The sequence below is a fragment of the Varroa destructor genome, unplaced genomic scaffold, assembly GCF_002443255.2.
Source record: "Varroa destructor unplaced genomic scaffold, Vdes_3.0 BEIS01000007.1, whole genome shotgun sequence".
Lineage (NCBI taxonomy): Eukaryota > Metazoa > Arthropoda > Arachnida > Mesostigmata > Varroidae > Varroa > Varroa destructor.
Window position 1 is genome coordinate 10164742 of NW_019211460.1, and position 19885 is coordinate 10184626.

The 19885-nt window shown below is 38.9% G+C and overlaps 2 protein-coding genes across 3 annotated transcripts in view; one reads left to right on the top strand and one right to left on the bottom strand.

Moving 5' to 3' along the window:
• On the bottom strand, positions 1-8660 carry LOC111254160 (uncharacterized). Its single transcript, XM_022814720.2, has 5 exons — positions 7947-8660; positions 4433-4517; positions 3986-4193; positions 3536-3696; positions 1-2838 (listed from the first exon to the last, which is right to left on the bottom strand). The coding sequence occupies exons 1-5, from the start codon at positions 8133-8135 to the stop codon at positions 2579-2581; spliced, it is 903 nt and encodes a 300-aa protein (XP_022670455.1). The 5' UTR covers positions 8136-8660; the 3' UTR covers positions 1-2578.
• The window catches only part of LOC111254004 (uncharacterized), a 21568-nt gene extending 2280 nt beyond the window's left edge, over positions 1-19288 (top strand). The window contains exons 1-3 of one of the 2 annotated variants that reach the window (XM_022814399.2): positions 17276-17413; positions 17949-18753; positions 19052-19288. In XM_022814399.2, the coding sequence (XP_022670134.1) occupies positions 17402-17413; positions 17949-18753; positions 19052-19128 (894 nt within the window). In that variant the 5' untranslated portion in view covers positions 17276-17401 and the 3' untranslated portion in view covers positions 19129-19288. Of the gene's footprint in view, positions 1-17275; positions 17414-17948; positions 18754-19051 lie in introns of those variants that run through there. The other variant, XM_086976262.1, reaches the window with a different exon arrangement.
• The last annotated feature ends 597 nt before the right edge of the window (positions 19289-19885 follow it).

A 19885-nucleotide genomic window follows, 5' to 3' on the forward strand; every position in this document is an offset into this window, starting at 1 on the left:
TTTTCTAAATATAAATTTTATGGGTTTGAAAGCTTTTTTACTTGAAATCTTATATGTTTTGCGTATAGCATATAAAAGTCTATTCACGGTAAGATCTCTGATACAAATGTGTATGATTCGCCCGTTTTAAAGAAGATCTATAGCCATATCCACCGAACTGTCCATCAACTGTTGTCAGTTTCTCACAATGAGATTGTGGTTCTTATTTTTACTAATAGTGATAATGGGATTTCTGCAAAGCTTGCAGGATTTATCAATAGACTTTCGAATCTGTATAATTATTTATTTAAACTGCGGAAATTGTTACATCGTGATTGGAGGGCACTTCTGAACAGTTATGAACCTATATTAGATAAATATTAAAAAAAAGTTGCTTGTTAACCAATCGAAATAAAAAAATTGTCCACACTGCAGAACGTACTGCCATTACAGATCTATTTAAAAGGCAAAAAATATACACATGCATTATTGCGGTGGCTTCAAGTAACTTGAAAAATCCAAGTTTCTTTTTAACGAAGGCATGTTAACTTGGTCAATAGAAAACTATTGCGTGCATCGAAGTTGGTCTATATAATAATAAGTTATAAATAAAGATAAAAAGATGCGTTGATAGTTGATAAGTTTTACAAGAAATTACGTCTTCGCTTTCTTTTTCTAAATTTAACCATTCGAAAAATAGAAGAAAAAGAACGAAAAAATATAGATAGTAAAAAAAATAAAGTAATCTTGTAGTGCAGGTCGCAGTGGCTCTTACAACAGGTTATGACAGAGACAGCCGATTTCAGCAACATCGTATGAACTATATGTGTGTATTGTATGAAAATGAAGAATATGTGCACACAGGCTCAACAATGTAAAAACAAACGGTCATTAGAATGTGCTTAACATAAAATGGCCTACTGGATATTGCATAGTAGAATTTGGCGTTCTATTATATATCGTATAGATAATATAATTAGTTTATAAGGTAGATGACCGTTGAGTATGAGTGAGCGATTTATTATAAAATTGCGGAATATATCTGGCAGTAGCAGCATGGGAATGTTGACCAGCGTCGCTATTGGCGCAGAGTAAGGAGGGCTTACAGTGAGCTGGCAAAAAGCCTATTCGTAAAAAATAGTTGCAGATAGTGATTACTAGACAAGTTTATTCTTAGTCATCCTCAGTCTCGTAAATGACTTTTAATCACCTGTGGTGAACATGGCACTATATATAGGTTTTAGCTCGTTGAGCAGAGTTATTATTTTGATATACTACTATTATAGATATGACAGGATATATTCGTAACGCAGGGTTTCAACCTGTAACACAGAACGTCTGCCATTGGGCTGTTTAGCATGTTTAGGTGGAAGCTCGTGGCGTACAATGTACGTGCACCAGCCCACGGTAACTATCCAGTGGCATCACAAATAGAAACACAAAAAGAACATAGGTGATTATGACTGCTATATAAGACGGAACCAAATAATAAAGGTGACATAATATTTTATATTCGTATTATATAGTTTAACTATTGCATTCCTAGACTTTGTGTTTATAATTATGGCGCTCGTGTCGCAAGAAATATTTAAAAGGAAATATATATATATATATATATATATATATATATAAAGCTTTCCCTAGAGATTCTGATGGTACGCAGTTTCCGTTTAAGAAATTACAGGGAATGAAGGGACGACGCACTATATTCGCTGGATACAACAAGAGGCCCTGCATCATTTATGGATATATTCACAAGTATTTACTCGACTTTGAACGACACGTGTCTATTTATCTAATCCGCGCCATAGACGCATCGTTGTAAAACATTAAGCATATTTAACGGTCGTTACCTGCTGATTCGTTTGTTGCTCACGAATAGCTTTTAGGCTTAGTATTTGCCACTTTGATCTTGCCTGTAAGCCCGCCTTCGAGTCCCTTCCTACTGTTTTCACATATTAAAGGTCTAGCTAGCTAAATGTTTAAAATCACCTTAGATCTGGAGCTAATTAGGCAATGAGGAAGAATCTTTACCCATTCATACTTATGCTAATTCGGATTTGTAAAACCTAAGGTGTAAGAAAAGTGTTTGCACTTTAAATGCCTTCACGCTGTCAGCTTATGGCTTACCACAGTCGGCTATAATTTTTCGTTTTTTCTTGGGAGTTCTGCTATACGAGGTCATTAAGTCGATGTTCTTCCGATTCGTTTTGATCTTGATTTTCGACTTCGCTCATTGATCACTGCTCGCCTCACAGTTACGTATAATCTGTGTCAGTCCGTCACTTGTCGACTTTTCGGTGTATATATATATATATATATTTGTGGTGCTTCACATCGACGACGTATGCGAAAACCGCAGTCTTCATGTCTACTGTTTTAGATTGTACTGTTCCATTTCTATTGCTCTACCGCTTCGTCCCAACAGATATATTTAAGTGATTAATTGGCAAAACGCATTATCTAGTGGGTAACATGTAGTCGCTTAGAACTCAAGCTACTCTCTTCCTTTAACGGAGCGTATCACAGGTTCATCTCCCATTATCATTTCATTAGAACGGCTAGAAAAAGGCCGTGGTCGCTGATGGCCTTATGAAAATTAATTTTGTGAATCATCTTGAATTTTGTCCACAACTTTACACACGTGGGCAATAAAGAACCAAGCAATGGCGAGCATCACCACACCCGCCAGTATCGCATCGCTTACGGGCATCTGGCTCGGTGGTCGGAGAGCAACGATAACGGCGTGGTTCACGATATAGGCAACACAGGTCGCTATCTTTCCTGGTATATTCTCCTCAAGTTCCATGCCAATTAGTGACAACACAAGCAGTTCCCAACAGCCAATAAACTGTACCACTGCAAAAGGCAGAAAAAGCCAATCGTATGAATGTGTCAACTGTTGCCAATACAATGCAGCTCCGTTTACCTAGGGAAATTATTTAGTATGGTGATGATTTTTTATGTCACTTGAAAATCGTAATAACAAAGTGAACTTCCACTCCTGATAAGATGTTATTGCCATTGGCCATGCTGTCAGAAACATAGCACACCCGTCTGAATGTATAATTGGAACATCGGCCTCTTCAGATATTGTATAAAGCTCTGAGATTATTAAATACGAACAAGTACCTATCAAACTAGTAAGCATCGTAATTAATTCCGTAGTGAAAAACAAAAAACAGAACTCTTGGACGTCTGAAGGTTTCAATTCAGGTATTACTTCGTGTCCTTCGTTCATATCTCGTCTCAGTTACAATAGCGGCAAGGCATGTATGATGACTGCACAATGATCTGCACTTTGACATAGATCTGTCTAATAGAAAAACTAAAATCGGCCGCTGCTAAAAGATGTCGCGAAGGAGCAAATGACTTCATTTAGGAATAAAAAAAAAGCTAATGCGTTTCTGTTACAGTAACGTGGCTAATTGTGATTTGTGTTTGAAGCACGCTATACATCAGGATGAGGTTGGACGACAATAAAGGATTCGGTACGACAAACAGAGCAACACGATAACACCAATAATTTAAATGGCACCTGTTATCAGTTTCTTACTTGCTAAGATAAATCCTGCCGCAGACTCGACAATTACAGAAAGAACAGCACAGAAATAGGCGAACGCAATGATGAATAGTGATCCAAATATGGAAAGCAATTGAGCCGAGGCTTGAACGCGGGGGAACGTCGCACCCAGGGAGAATACCAACGTTGCCAAACTGAAATTGCACAAATACGTGTATCAAACCAATTGTTAGATGTCAGTAGATATTGGTTCATTTATAAAGCCGAATATTTATCTGCGCTGCATAATGTTCTTCTACGTTAATGCTTGCAGACCAAGTTTGCTGGCGGCTAAAAAAATAAGTTGTTCAAACTTATTTAATTAATATGAATACTTTTTTTTAATTAATGCATAGGAATACTTTAGTATAAATCGAAAGCATACGGACATTAATAGAAATTTATTTAACCTATATTTCAACTACGTTTTTTTCTTGAACCTACATAGCTCCGTAGATGCCGTAATATTGTAAGTAGAAACTTTTACGAGCTAGGACCTTGTGTACGGGTGGCAGGTACATTGCAACAGCTATTGAAAGTGCTATTAAACCCAAAGGAACACTGAGTCCAACAAGGACTAATCGGGTCACCGTCGCGCGTGACGGCGGTGTTTTTTCTTCTGTTTTTGATGCGTCTACTCCATTCGCACCACCTGTGAATTGCACATTCAATAGAGTGAAATGTACATAGTGTGTTTATTATTCGAAACACGTTCTGTTAGTCTGTTCGCTAGACGTTCGGCACGCAAACCCCCCAACCTCGACTTAGAAAAAGTCCTAATTAATAAATTAGGCAGTGTGTGAAGAATGGTGATCTATTACATTTTTCAATACGTTAGATCATAGCGCTAGGTAAGCAGGTGGATGTATGCCAATTGTGTTCAGTGCTTACCGCACACTGGACCGCCTTTGCCGCCAGGTTTCATCCAGAACGATAATTCTTCTTCACTAGTTGTAGGTGTCGCCATTGAAATTTCCTTAAAAGCACGTAAAAGCGGCACTTACTGTATAACTAATGCACATGTCCAATATGCGATAAATTGCTTTGAAATTTAGTTAAGCACAACATATTTCTTCCTCTTTTTAAATCCTAATGTGGCACCTTTCGGATTAAGAACGTAAATCACCTTGTACTATATATATATATATATATATATATGAGTAAAATCCTGGTATAATTATGTTCACGCTTTAATAAAGCAGTTTTTATTACACGATGAATAGACAAGACGTTTACTACGGCATAGAGAATACACAATTGGATAATATACAGTAATAGAACTTTGCCGCAATGCTATTAGGTTGGAAAGAAACTTTCTGTTTGTTTCATTTAATAACTTTCTTTTCCCCTTCGCTTGTTGCCTACTTTTTACACATCTTTCGAAAGTGCTTTTCCACGCTTTTCCTTCTGAACGCTTTTGTATTGTGGGTGCAACTCTAAGGCAAAAGCGCTTTTCAAAAATTCATATTCCAAATGGAATAAAAGTGTATTTTCGATATTTTTTGTACTACGTTTTTCGTCAAGGCCAAAACGCTGCAGAAACGCAAGCCCGGAACGTTTGTGTTTCGTACGACGAGGACGCTATGGTTAAAAGGACCGCTAAAGAGTGTTTTATTAAATCTAAAGACGGTATCTGAATCCTAGAAGATGTCCCTACTCTGGTCCAGTGCCTCAACGAGCGTTTAAATGTATCTTTGAAGAAAGACGACCCTCAAACAACTTGAGGATTGGCCGAAAATATGGGCTGCAATTACACAACTGTCGTTAGCCGTTACGTTCCTTAAGTTTGCATAGGAATTTGGAGCTTAGGTATTTCATGAACTCTCCGACTTCAACAAAAAAATTACTGCTTAAAACTGCATTTAAAGATCTCACTCGGTATCGAGCATCACGCGGTCACAACGATATATTTTTGCACATAATCGTCATCGATGATGAAAAATGGGGCCTGTATCCCAAAGAAAAGAACCAAAGATCGAAATATGTGGATCTAAGAGGCCGCCAAGCCCAAGGTCCAGCCAGATTCGTCGGCCAAAAAATGTATGCCTCGTATTTGGTAAGATGGCGAATGGCTGGTCCCTACGAGAGTTACTTTCTTTGAGCGAGGTAGTCGATCTACACGTTTAGCTAACCCACTTCATTGAGTCAATGAAACTGTTCAAAAGAACAGAACCGAAAAACGAGGTTTGCGAATTTTGCTCCATAATAACGTTAGACGGCACACGACAAATATCGTCCAAGTTGCCCTCCTGGACTTTTTATGGGTTTTCTTGCACCCTTCACATTTTCCGGACCTTGTATCGATAGATTTTCATCCTCGGGCAGTCGCCTTTGTGGCCTTACTTTCGTACAAACCAACAACTCAGGACGTCGTTCGAAAGTCTATTCAAGAAGAATCTCGTCACCTACCGCGAGACGGTATACATCATTTGGTAGAAAGATGATAAAAATCCGTTAACAATAACAGAGGGCTCATATCATAATAATTTATTCTTACGGGAATAAGAAAAAGTGCTGTTTTTTTTTTCAAAGGGAATCAGGAAAAGTGCGCGAATTCCTTTTTTAACCAAGTATATTATGGAATGTGACTGTGGGTGCGTACGTGGTGGAGCGGGGGTAGCCGAGAATCGTGAACAATAACGAAGACCGCATAACATAATAATTGATTGCTACAAGAATAAAAAGTGGGGTGCTTTCCATTTGATGAGGAAGGTGCGGGACTTTTTTTCTGACTGAATACATCAAATGTAACTCAAGTTAGAACAAAAAATCTTCGCAGTTCTCTGGACATTTTCATTCAGTTTGGCATGTTTGCATCTAGGCTACGGCAGATATAAGGGGATAGGCCAAATATATTGTCGTTAGTGGAGTCAGATAACATTGCAGTTCTCGTAAGGGCTCGCGTTTACGTATATCAGACTGCTACACGAAGGAACGCATGCTCTAAAGCAAGCCAGGGAATCGACAGGCAAAATAAGAGATAAGGCTAATATAAGAGATTGTGGGTCTATATCGGTCAAAATTGAACCGAATAAACGAACGTAACCGTTGCGACCAGTCCATCTCACAAAAAAAGAAAAAGTAATAACTCGTTTACCTTGTGCTTTAGAAAAGAGAATACAAATTAAAGACGCTAACGTACTTGACCAGGGGTGCGTATGCATATGAACAATAATTCGTTCGTTTATGTGACCTACAGGTGGGGCTGTATGAACCACAGATGATCTTGTGGGAAAAAGTCAAATATTTCACAAACCTAGGGGAAAATTGGAGGTTGAATAGTCCAAATGATGAAAAACAAAAAAAAAAAAAGATTCGCGATCATGAATCATACGCGGAATGTTCTTATAAATGTGTCGGCAATATTATTTAGTCTAAATGGCGCGCTGTGCCAATACAGTTATCAGAATTTCTTTTTAAGGCGGTTACATGTGACGCGTTGCTGATAAGAACGACATGTGCCACCGATAATGCGAAGATACGACGTCTCAGTGTACTTTACCACATATACGTATTTCCAGTATTCACAGCTTCAACTCCCGTTAACGATACGTACCACACAATTTTTGCAAAAACAAAATTATTTACATCGGCTTAGTGTAGCTCTAGTTTCTTATCAAACTATTACTCAACGGCTTCTATATTCGTATACACTCAAAATTCTGGTTCAGGGTCCTCATGCAACACGGACCAATGCAGTGACTGTAATAAAGAGCAGTTTGCGTTCAGTTTGCTCATGTAGCTCTGCTGCTGGCGGATCCGTGATACGAACATTTTACTTTTTTTTTTATTATGGTTAAACAAAAACTTAACAAACTCAAAAAATACTTAGCTGTCCCAAACAGCTTTATCTTTCAAGGAACAACTTAAGGAAATCCTATTACTGTTACACCAAATTTTTTATCAGCATCGCATCTAAAAACTCTACGAATATCGATTTTCAAAATAGTTAAATAACAAAAAACGTTTCAAGATAATAAAAAAAGATAATTCATACAACCCCACTATTCTCGACTGAACGCGGCAGTGCATCCCCCATAATAAACGATAGACCATTCTAATAATTATCAATCATTTCGTCCTGCCAATTAAGAACCGTCGCAGTACTGAACTGGAATCTTGTATGACACAATAGCTACAACTGATTACATCAACTCCGACATGACAACAAGATGCTAGCAAACGACCGTGCTCTTGTAACTTGAAGGCCACTGTCGTATTACTGCCATTTCATTCCCACTAGGTAACGGCGCACGAACGCCATTGGAGATAACTTAATTGTAGCTTAAGACTTCAACATGGCCCACAAACATCGATAATAACAACTGGCGATCACAACAACGCAACAGTAACAATGATTGATCAATATGTACAAGGAAGCTTCATCTTGGCGGCTCTTACTTACCACACTACTAGTAGATGTATCTCTATATAGGGAACGCAATGTTCGGTCCCTGTTACGGCGCCAAAACGTAAAGTTGAACGAGGACGGGGTCGAGAGGTTGGAAACGGACAGATACGTCCAGAGTAGATCAGCTGCACGTTGAGTGTTAAGTGGAAGCACCGCTGGTAAAAGCACTTCGCAGGTAAACATCCAGGTTGGCAAGGGCCGCCCAACCTATCACGAGTAATGCGCACCACAATAGCTGAATAAGGTGGTAGTACCATGTATTGAAGAGGGGGTCTGTTTGCTGCTCGTTCGCACTAATACAGAGCAGCGGTCAGCTCAAGCACTTAATATTACAGGGTGCAGTTAAAGATGAAGGCCAGTACACAAGGGGAAAAGAAGAGGAGCACGACCAAGAAAAACGCCTAGATGCAGCATACGTGTAAATTAGAGGAAATTCGAACGTAATGGACGAAGGAAATCCACCACCACGATCACCACTTGGCGTTCTGTGGCGTCGCTGAGGAGCGAGAGGGCGTTGGATGTAACCTTGGTAGTGGGGGTACGAAGTGCCACGACCGTCTGTGGGTCAGGAGACGACTTGACGGACTTGGTGGGTCTCTCGAACCTCCCTTTGGTCCCCAACCTCTGCAAAGCATCGGGCTGCAAATTGGCAACGAGCCAGGATATTTTTCAGCGTGGGTCAGTCTGAAGGCTGAGGGGCTAAATGCAAAAAGGGAAAGCCGGTCCGAGGGGCAAGAATTGGCCAGACTGGGGACACAGTGGTCTAGACAGAATAACACAGCACAGAAGCGAGTGAATGTGAGTTCAGAATAGGAAAATACGAGCAGGATACAATGATTTTGTAAAAAAAACAACGACAGTGATTTGAAATTGCTCTTATTTAATGATGTGATCAGTGTTGGAGGACATCAAACGATTACGATATCTACATACGTGATGCAATGGAAGTATCGTATACGGATTTGCACACTGGCATCATAGGCGGGCTCATATATCTATTTTGTAGAAGTACCGCGACGAGAAATCAAATAGTTTATGCTTCTTTTTTTCTAATGTCGTGTCGTTGACTAAACATTATAACCTTAGGGATATAAATGTGGTTATTTACTGTTAGCTTTAGATGTAATTACTACGGTACGTTTCCTACTTTAGAATCAAGTGATAAAACAAATGTTGTTAATACCTTGCTCAAATTATCAATTAAAGTTCAATGGTGAGTTTCGATGTAACGCCCGAGTCACGCCATCTATTGAAGTATGGTAATACAGCTTTTGTCTCTGCAGGTGGCAAAGGCCATGGAACCAATCGTATAGCGTATCTATACTGTAGAACAACTGGTTACCAGACAATAAAACCGCGTGAAGACCTTAAAAGTCGCACATCATAACACTTTTAATTCGGGATTCATTTCGTAAGTTTTGGTCTTCAAGATAATTTTTTAAGATAACGAAGAACTTATCTTGTTTTTGCTGATTATTAAATCAATAACGGTGTACAAATATGTTAACTGTGCGGGCATTTGCCGCTGCTTCTATAGTTATATCAACCAATACAATGGAAAATAAGATCTTACTATGCACAGCAGCGGCCATCGAGGAGGCCTTGCAGTGTTAGTTGATCTGTTGAACTAGTGTCCAATACTCGTCTTTTTCTATCTACGTATATAGGCCATCGGTATCTATCCCTTGAAGAATTGATGGAGTTTAATGGACATTGTGTGGGTGACAGTAAGTGGTACCAATGATATTTTGTCATAAAAACAGAGTGTCATAGAGGGAGCTCAGTAATCATACAAAAAACAAATTATCTAGCGCAGTATTTAGCACAATTCAGTTCCCTTCAATCCAGTCAAATAGAACGCGCCGCAGAATTGGAAGCCTCGGCCTAAGTCTCTGTTTAGCCTATTATTCGTCGGATTCTTAGTAATTCTACTTAGGTTCTGATATGCTGTTAAGAAGACGCTTGAGGTTGCGACATAGGTTATTGATCGGCATAAAAAAAACATTTCTTCATTAGAGTATCATGTTAAGTGCTCCGAATAGACTCAAGCAAAGTACATACTCAAAATAAAAGCTTCTATAGTTATGCTAGTTGAAACGCTTCGAAAAAAATGACCGTATATATATGGTCCCGAGGTAGCCATGAGAAGTCGCCAGTTGAAACTCGATGATTATTTCAAACCATTCAAAACCTATCTCGCAACAATGTTTGATCCCGTTCGTCACATATTTCCAGCGATCTCCATACGCCAATACTAATAAAATGTACTAGAAGATGCTTCAAATGTATATTAAAATAAAAATTTATCCTCAGTCAGCCAGCGGACGTGAGGTTTACAACAAATATTTTTGAACATCGTTGGAGAAATTACTGAATTCTTTTCCGTTGGCTATTCGTAAACACTAAGGAAGCAATTGTCCTCTCTCTATTATATATGCAAATATAGAGAGATTTTAAAGTGTCCCATGAGTGTGCTAATACTTCGTTTTAAAGCTTATCCGTATGCTACATTTAGTATTCCTGCCGGTACTTCTTGGACACCTATCTGATGAGGATGAATGTTGATATCTCGTATATTTAAGAGCGAATAGGTATACTGTACAAATCACACGTCCGACGTCATTTCATTCATTTCACTGCAGCCTAGGCATCGCCATGTCAATTTTCAGATTAAATCGAACAAATTTAATCAATGGTCCTAACATGAAGACTAGGACTAACTTTTCACTGAACCCCCTGGCTAATTACCACGTGGCAAATCTGACGTCCATTTAATTAGTTTTCAATTAACGATAGTAACAACAATCGTTCAACTCAAGCCACTTAAAAGAATCTGCGGCATCTTCGATGAGATGTTCGGTGAGACGGTTTCAGTACTTATCGAATCGGACTTGTTCTTTCTGTGCGAAGAATTCAAATACAAACTTCTAGAAACATCATTTGTCTTCACTAGATTATCTGGGGGGTAGATTTATTTCAGACAGTGGTTAGTGTGCGATCTTGTGGACTTTTCACTGTAGAGGAAAGCGGATTGCACTCGAAGCTATCTCCTAGGACAACTTCCTCTTACTTATATCATGATATCCATAAAAGGGTTGCCTGTTAAGCATCGATCTGTGCCAAAAACAACAAAGTTTAGTACAAGCAATAAGAAATCACTGTGGGTAAGCGCTTGAGTGATGTATATATATATATACGCAAAATAAATCCAGTAAATGCAGTCTTCCACACAAACCTCGTTTGTTTAGTTTATTACATATAGATCAATCATATACTTGTCCTGCTACCATGTACGCTATTCGTTTAATAATCACAAAACTAACTGCATGTAAAAAAAATGATTAAATACTGCGATGTTGCCTCATTGCCGTTCATTACTGTTGAACTAACTAAAAACGACTTTTTTCGTCCTCCGATCGGTCACCATCAATGTCGACCCTCTATTGGCAGCAGTTTCTCGTCCAAGGCAGCCTTCAGTAGTTACAGGACGGTCATTTGCTGGCTGACCAAGACGATTTTGACAATCGTCGTAGCGTAACTCCTGGAATTCGGCTAGCAGAGCCGTAATCGTAATCACACGTATTCTTTTGTATGTATCGTGTACTTATTCTCAATCTACACGGATGAATTCCACGTATTTTTCATTTTGCTTTTTAGCTTTTTTTTTTTGTTTTTTCTCTACGTAGAGTACTTACGGCCAACGCTATGGCGCGTACAACATCGCGTTTCGATGACGTTACATGAGGTAAACACACTCGTCGAGAAACGTCGTCGATAAACGCCAGTACTCGCTATGAGCAACGATAAGATGCGAAGCTAGTAGAAACGATCAATGGGGAAACCATTGAGCTGACGCATAGCATAAAGTGGTTCACGGTTGAATTAAAGAAAAAAATTAGCAGATACTGTCTCTTTCAGTTGCTCTTTATCCCGCTGATAGACTGTGTAGTGATTTAGTAGCGGTTTGCAGTGATACGAATGATGAAACGGCACACATTGTGACACTGGATCGTCATTCATTCACAGAAGACGATTCCGACGACTGTTTCTTATAGCTACTAACACTCGATGATATGTTACATGTATCGTATTGATAATGTCAATGATATTGCTATGTTATGTCGGTAGAAGTTCAACTTGACCCAACGCTCTGTGATCGATAGCATTTGAATAAGTTCTATTTGACAAAGCACACCTTCATGGACGAAAATTTTGAAAAATGTACTTATACAAGTACATCAGGGAAAAATACGACAGACGTGGCAGTGACAGAGATCGTATAAAAACGATATAATTATGTAATACCATGGAGGTGAAACCAATATATTGTAGACGTATCGCGATAGACTCGTGTTTTTTTTTTCTTTGACTATTTCACACACTGGCTTTTGAGCGACAAATCTGTATGGCAGCACAAATCAAGCGTGTTTCACTAGTGGAAACACGGATACGTTTTTACGCTGAACTAGCTTGGTGTTTTCCGTTACCATTAAAACGTATGACACAGCATATTACTATCACAAAATATGAAAATCAAAGCTCATCGGCTGAGTAGCTTCTGATATCTAATACAGGCACCGTGGTTTCAAGCAATCAAATTGGTTGCTAGTCAAATATTTATAAAAGTATATACAAATTAAAGTATTGACAATTGCATGGCCCGTCTATTTGTAGAGCCTTTTTAAGCTTTTTAGTGAAGGTTATAGTAATTGGAGTAACCAATTCGAATAATACTCCAAGGAGCCAGCCATGCTGCATTTTATAAAAGTTTTTTGATTTCTCTTTGCCAGTGCCGAAAATCAAACTATATATGAATATATATATATATTCATATATAGTTTGATTTTTATATATATATATATATATATCTTCACAAAAGTGTGCGCAGCAAACGGTTGATTTCGTCCTTTACATGGGGCGGTAGGGAAGAGTAGTCGATCTTCGTTTGTTGCCGTTGACTCGATTGATTTGACTTTTGCTTAAGACTCCGTAATCTCTTTCAAAAGAATATTAGGGATTAGTAGCTAAACCGATATTACTATTGGGAAATGTCTCAAAAATCAGTATAGTATACAGGCGTATTTAGCTAATGCAAATACCACCGTACCTTGTATCCGTAGCATATTTCAGGTAATCTCAACGCTGCCCAAAGCAGTACACTTTGTGTAAGCCTTACTTAAACTACTGTTGAACAAAGCAGTACGATGTGAGCTCCCGTCTGAGGGCGAGATTTTCCCTAAACGTGTGCAAGGGGCATTGTAAGTTTCTCAGCTGCAAATTTAGCTTGTTTACTATATAGATTTGTATGACTGTATGTTAGAGTATGATATGTATATGATGTATATTAGAGATAAAAAAGATCTTAATCAAGATTATAATATGTATATGTCTATTCTGTTTTTGATTAGATATTCTCCGAAACCCAACTGTTTATAAGATAAAATTTTAAGATACAAACCTATTATCAGGATGAATTTACGATACGATAACTGATAATAACTCGACCTCAGCGGTCCTATTTCTAACGTTTCTGGGAGTGTGATCGCATATATTCATTTTCTGTGCAAGGGTTATGTCGATGAAAATATCGTAAAATGTACCGTTTTCAGAATGCACAGTTTATGTCAACATACGTTAGAGGGTATGTATCCACACTGGCCCATGTAACTGTTATCCAAAATCGTGAGTTGCACCTATCATCTATATATAGATCAAAGGATGCAATCGACCTCGTGTCGACCTTAAACAACCATTACCTTTCTTCCCGATCATTTCCGGTAATGAGTTTTATATTAATTTGACGATTTTGCGTTACGATCGTGAAACTTAATTGACAGGTGTTAGTTTCGAAAACAAGTCAGAGCCAACTCGATTTGTTCGTCTATCTACCGTCTGCTACCAAGTAACTAACATATATATATTAACTTAACATATATTAACTTAACCTCATCCGCTCTTTACCTAATATTCAGGATATTAAGAAAGCTATGCACTAGAAATGAGCCTGCGTCATGCATTGAACACTTCCGGAGCAATACGAATGGCTTTACTTGCTTGAGGCACAGCGGAGCAAAATTGAAGATCTAGTATTACGTGTGGTCCTTGCATCGGCAGGGTAGTGATGGGTTGGCGTTTGCCTATTGAAGTTAAGGACATGTGAGGTGGTCTAGATTTGAAGCCGGTCGTAATCAAAGTTCGTTTCGTGCTAGGAGTGCTCCACCCGAAGCAATGTTTAGCGGGGAACGTAGAGTACGACACATTCGACATCTAACTATCGTATCCACAGGTCTGTGATTATCATTGTGCTCACAGTAATGGCACTCGTTTCCATTTTGGAAGCAGCCCATAATTGGGGCAATCTGCTGTCTCGCTACTTTCAATCGAAGTGTTAGGTGCAAACAAACTCGAACTCGACTACTGGAGTATTACGGATTCGAATTTCCCGGTTTCGGGTCTGGCAAATACGCATGGCAGATAACCACTAGTTACTATATCCGATTGTGGATCTTAGCTTCATCATGTTGACTAGTTTGTGCTGAATTGAATCTTTAGCGTATATAAGTCGTTATAGTTATTAAAAAGTACCTTGTGTATACGTACTGAATTAGCATGGCGAAGTCGCGCTTTTATCGTTCGCCTTCGTTAGCGTGGCGGACACTTAAAAGGTTAGGCTACATAGAGACAATTGTCCATAAACACTTAATATAATAGAATAATGACAAGAAAAAAATTCTACAGTACATAGGATAAGTTACGATCTAAGAATTTGTCTTTTGCGTGAAGCAAGTATATCGCATTAGGAAACTTACTCCTTTTCGACCGACGATGAACTTACATGACGTGCAGATTAACTGTGCATTTCTTATTCATTGATTACGCAGTCGGGCTTCCGTATTCCCTGAGTCCCTTGTCAAACGGCTGTGGTCTGACGCTAATTAATGCTAATATACCTGTATACTTTCCCCTCAAAATAAAACTATTTGTCTAATCCTATGGAAGTCTGCTACTGATTCGGGCTTACAGCTTCCGTACAGCGTACTCCGGACCACATATCCTTCACGTCTACCCGCGTTCCTTTACTAGTAATCTCTTTTGCTCTGCAGGGTTCGATACGCTAACGAAGAGGAAAAGCACGTCCGGTTAGCCTTTCTAATACGTTGCACGTACGTAGTAAGAGATATATTTTCAACAAAAGAGACAAGTTTCGTCTGTTGGCCAGTTCGTGATCAGTGAAGTTAACATCTCGCCGTTATTTATTTGGACAGTTAGGTAGTCTTCACTATGGTGCTTGTCATAAACGATTTCGCTTCAACTAGGATTGAACTGCGTTTTTGATTAATTAATCATAACAAACGAAAAATCTTGCAGGAAAAAAAAACGAGAAAAAATGAGTAAATTAGGTTTTTTTTTTCTAGAATCACACCTGGAGAGTCCCACAAATAGGATAGTTTTCGGATTTGTTATGGAAAAATTTAATTTGTGCTGAAATTGTCTGTACAAAAATCTGTTCCTGAACAGCTATATTTCTGAATTTCAATCAAGTATTTTTGCATACATATGATCTATTATTTTCTTCCATTCGAAGTCCGTCCGTCATTCTATAGTCAATTGAATTTTTTACTCGTTCCGGTATCTGGATCGTGTGTGATAATTCGCTGATTCACATACATCACAATCGAAAATAATCTGTAGAACGAATTTGGCTAAATCCAGTGAATTCGGATTAATCTGCTCAAATGGTAGCGGCTGTCTTCACATAAGCCAAATCTTCAACTTGATAATTAGATTTTCACGGTTTGATCCACCATCAATTAACTGAAGATGCACGAGCACGAAGAATGTCATATCGTTCCTGTTGGCGGTATAATTTTTATTAGTTATACGCTTAAGTTATTTAAACATGACCAGAGTAGCCTTTATGTATGCAAACGCAACAGATAGCAACCTGTGATATTTGCATACGAAAATCAAGGCTCCTTTATTTGCGAGGAAATTTTTCGCTGATCAGGTAAGTTGTATGCGTATCTCTTCAACTGGCATCACTATCCGAGCATTTGAGACTCCACTATAGATCCTAATAATGGAGTATCAAACTATAATTAGCTGTTTCCCCTCTAAGCGTGTGCTCGCCAACGGCATTTAAAGATCACACGGAAAACTTTAGGTTAGGTAAAATAACGAGCATATACTCCGTTTCGTGTCGCGGCTTTTAGCGACAACAGGATTGAGGTATATGAGGCGTTCATTCAAACCAGAAATTATTTCATCAAATACACAGAGATTCATGTTAGATTCTATAGACAATGGACTGTTAATGTTTAATTAAAGCATTGAACAAATTGATTCGTAACACGGCGAAGGCACGCACGCAGCTAAAGGTAGATTGTGCATAGCCGTACTTTAACCCATTTTTCTACAGATCATGCTTCCGCTACAGAGGAGCCATTGTTACGACAAGTACCAGTTAGGAATACAATAAGTCCGTTTATAAATCGCTATATGAGCGATATATCTATAGTCCATGTAGCAATTTATATATAGTTGAGGACTGACGAGGTAGATAGCGGCCGATCATCCCGTTTACTGAATCATAGCAAATAGCAGTGGATCATTGAAATAGTCACATTCGTCGAGGCGATGGCGGTTTCCACCGTTGACTGTAATATAATGAAGTTCTGCGTAAACATTCATTGATTTGATATGTTTTGCGTTATGTATTGTTAGCATTCGGCAAACTTAATAAATCTACTAGGCTCACTTCTGAGCCTTGTTGAGTCTCAAAAAATTGAGCTGTTTAAAATATAGTGTCCTATAGAAATTTTTCTAGGCAAAACATATACGGTGAAGACAATAAACCTTTTTTTTTTTGTCAAATAAAACATCTACATAAACGTAGAAGTAATAAAGGGAAGCATCTCCAAAGGGCATTTCCATCGTGGCCATCCGACGAAACAAATAATACGCGTTCTAAAAAAATCGATCCGAAAACATTTGCCTTCATCACTTTCTATTATCGGCCAACAGTACGTTAATGTTAAACGTGACGAATCACAGCAAAGAACCCAGTTTTATTCAGGTGTTTGCCAATAAAATTTTAAGCACTCTGCCGTCGCAGAAAGTATGAACGCAAAGGGTCAATGTAGAGCATTAGCGATTATTGCATCACGTTGTTGCATCATTGATGTCGCCTCCAGCCACTGGACCTTCTAATCGGCTATTCTATCGATTGTTATTGATACAGTTTCCCTTTGATAGGAAAGACATCACAACTCGACCCCCCTTAGCTCACGTTTACCCTCGCCGAAGGGCCGCCGGTCGTCTGAGGCAAACTGTCGACGCTGGCGTAGAGTGAATGCATTGTGGCCCTGGCCAGATTCGTGCATATAAAATAGGCTGATCCTTTATGAACGGCATCGTTGCAGTAGTAACGGCAAGCAAAATACAATAATATGCTTGCTTCTGTAAGTAAAGCTCACTTTAGAGAAATAATCGCTGAGGACAAAAATACGTTCTGGCCGGTAGAGGACATAATTTTGCGTAACATACGAAACATATTCGTACCATTTTGGAACGTGGCATCAACCGCTCAGGATAAATATAAAGCGATAGTGACTTAGCAAAGATACACAAACAATATGGCTAGCTATGTAACGACTGGACTACTAGGAAAACTTCAGACTGTACAACATACGTTCATATATGTATATCTCAAGCATCGTAAAAGGTGCAATAACACTTAGCTTTATACACTTGTCGACATCTGTACATTCAATTGTCTTACTGGACAAACAACAATTCTAACTAATTAAATTATCTTGACTCCGGTAACCATCGTCCGTGCATTTAACAATTTGCTTATATCTAATACGAACGCACTCGTAATATTCTGTTTTGTTTAAATAGCTATCTTCATTAACGTATCATGGAAGTAAAGTAGGCACAGTAGTTCGGTGCTCTTTGTGTAACTTTTAATTCAAGCTCTCATTTCATTTTTAGCGAACCACGGCTGTGATGGCTTACCTGGCTATTTCTGTCTCGGCCGGCGGACACGAGCGTGTTGGCTTAAATCACAAAGGTGCACTTACGCACGGCCATGGCGGCTTTGATCTTGGATACGGCCATGGATCTCTATACGGCTATGGTCTGGGTGGCATGTCGTATGGTTTAAACTATGGCAAAACAACAGGAGGATACCGTAAGAAAACAGTAGCATTAGCTAAGCCCGCGACAGTCGGTTACAATGATCCTGTACATGTACACGGTGCGATCTTCGGAAATTATGGATTAAGGGGGTATGGCTTTGAACTTTTGGGTCGTGATGCCGGACATCATGGAAGTCACGAAATCTACGACAAGGCCGTCGCCACCGTTCCCATTTCTATTGAAAAGGACTACGGACATAGCTTGACGCTTGGTGGTCACGGATTTGCTAAACTAAGCCACAACGGTGGTGGCAGTAATGGGGTTGCATTGGGTCACAAAGCCGTTGCTATTACGCAGCCAGTCACTTACGGTGGTTATGGTCACAGATATGGATTTGCTCTAGGAGGTTATGGAAGTGGTGATCTTGCCTACGGATGCAATGGCTATGGAAAAACTACTGCTGTCACTCCACCCATATTTATCGGAAAGGGTCACGGAGGCATTGTCCTTAAACACGGTGCTGGTTTAATTGGTCTCGGTCGTGGAAAACTTGACGAATATAGTGGAAAATCAGTCGCTATTATTTCTGACGTCGTCGGTAAAAGCTACGGAGGTCACGGCTTCGGGCATGACTCTGGAATTGTTCTCTCTGGACACGGTCAGTTCCTGGGCGACTATGGTGGCTATAATAATGATAAGTTACTATATATATATATATGTAAGTTATAACAATAGTTAACCGAAATGAGATGAATTGAACGATAAGTTGCGGAAACAAAAGTGCTTTGTAAAATATGTGTGCTTTTAAAAAATGTTCAGTGTACTCAGCGATTATCATGTTGGAGGGGAGACGCTTGTCTTTAGGTATATTCCAAAAATTTAGCATTTATGGCGAATCTTTTATGTTTACAAGGTAATAGACGTCTCACGTGTTATTTCGTTTCGTATCATTGCAGATATTGAGCATGGCACTCCTGTGATCTCGGGAATCGTTAAAGCGGGTGTTCCTGTTTCATTCGTTCATGAACAGTAGGAAGACGGATGTATCGAAGGAGATGAAACTAGCTTCCATTTAGCCTAATCATTTGTACACATTGTTCATATACATACGCTGCTGTGTTAATTAGTACTATTAATTAACTAATACATTAATGTTAATAATTAATAAATTAGCATGTAATTGACAAGTCAAACTAGCAATTAAGGTTACCTATAGGTACATGCCCGTTACGTAACGATACGCCTAACCAGAATCAACTGAAATAATTTTAGCGTGGAAGCACTTAATTATTTCGCATTAGAAAATTTAAGAATCCTTAACAATATCACTAGAAAGAAACAATAGTTGTTTAACTTCTGTCCAACTTCTGCGAAATAATTGCCAAGTTGTTCTTATATAGTAAATGTGATTTTCTAACTTGATTGATTTTGGACACAATGATAGCAGCTATAAATACGGCCTACTGCTTATTTTATAACGACTTTTGTTGGGAGCTTTAACTCAGAAAGAAACTTTACTACCAGGGAAGCCCCTGCTCAAAAAATATGCAATTGATTATCAAAGTGTTTCGTTTTACACAGGTTAATCTTCAATGAAAGCAATCAGCCTGGCTTCAGTGTCTAATCACAAATCCAAAGCCTAATTTGTATCGTTGTTTTCGCTTAATAAGGTATAGAATTGTGTATATGCCTGTTGTTTTTGCCTCCATGCTCGTCTCTGTTTATACGCCGCAGTATACGGTCGCTGCTGTCTGGGATCCGATGGCAACACCGAAGGGCAAATGTTTCCC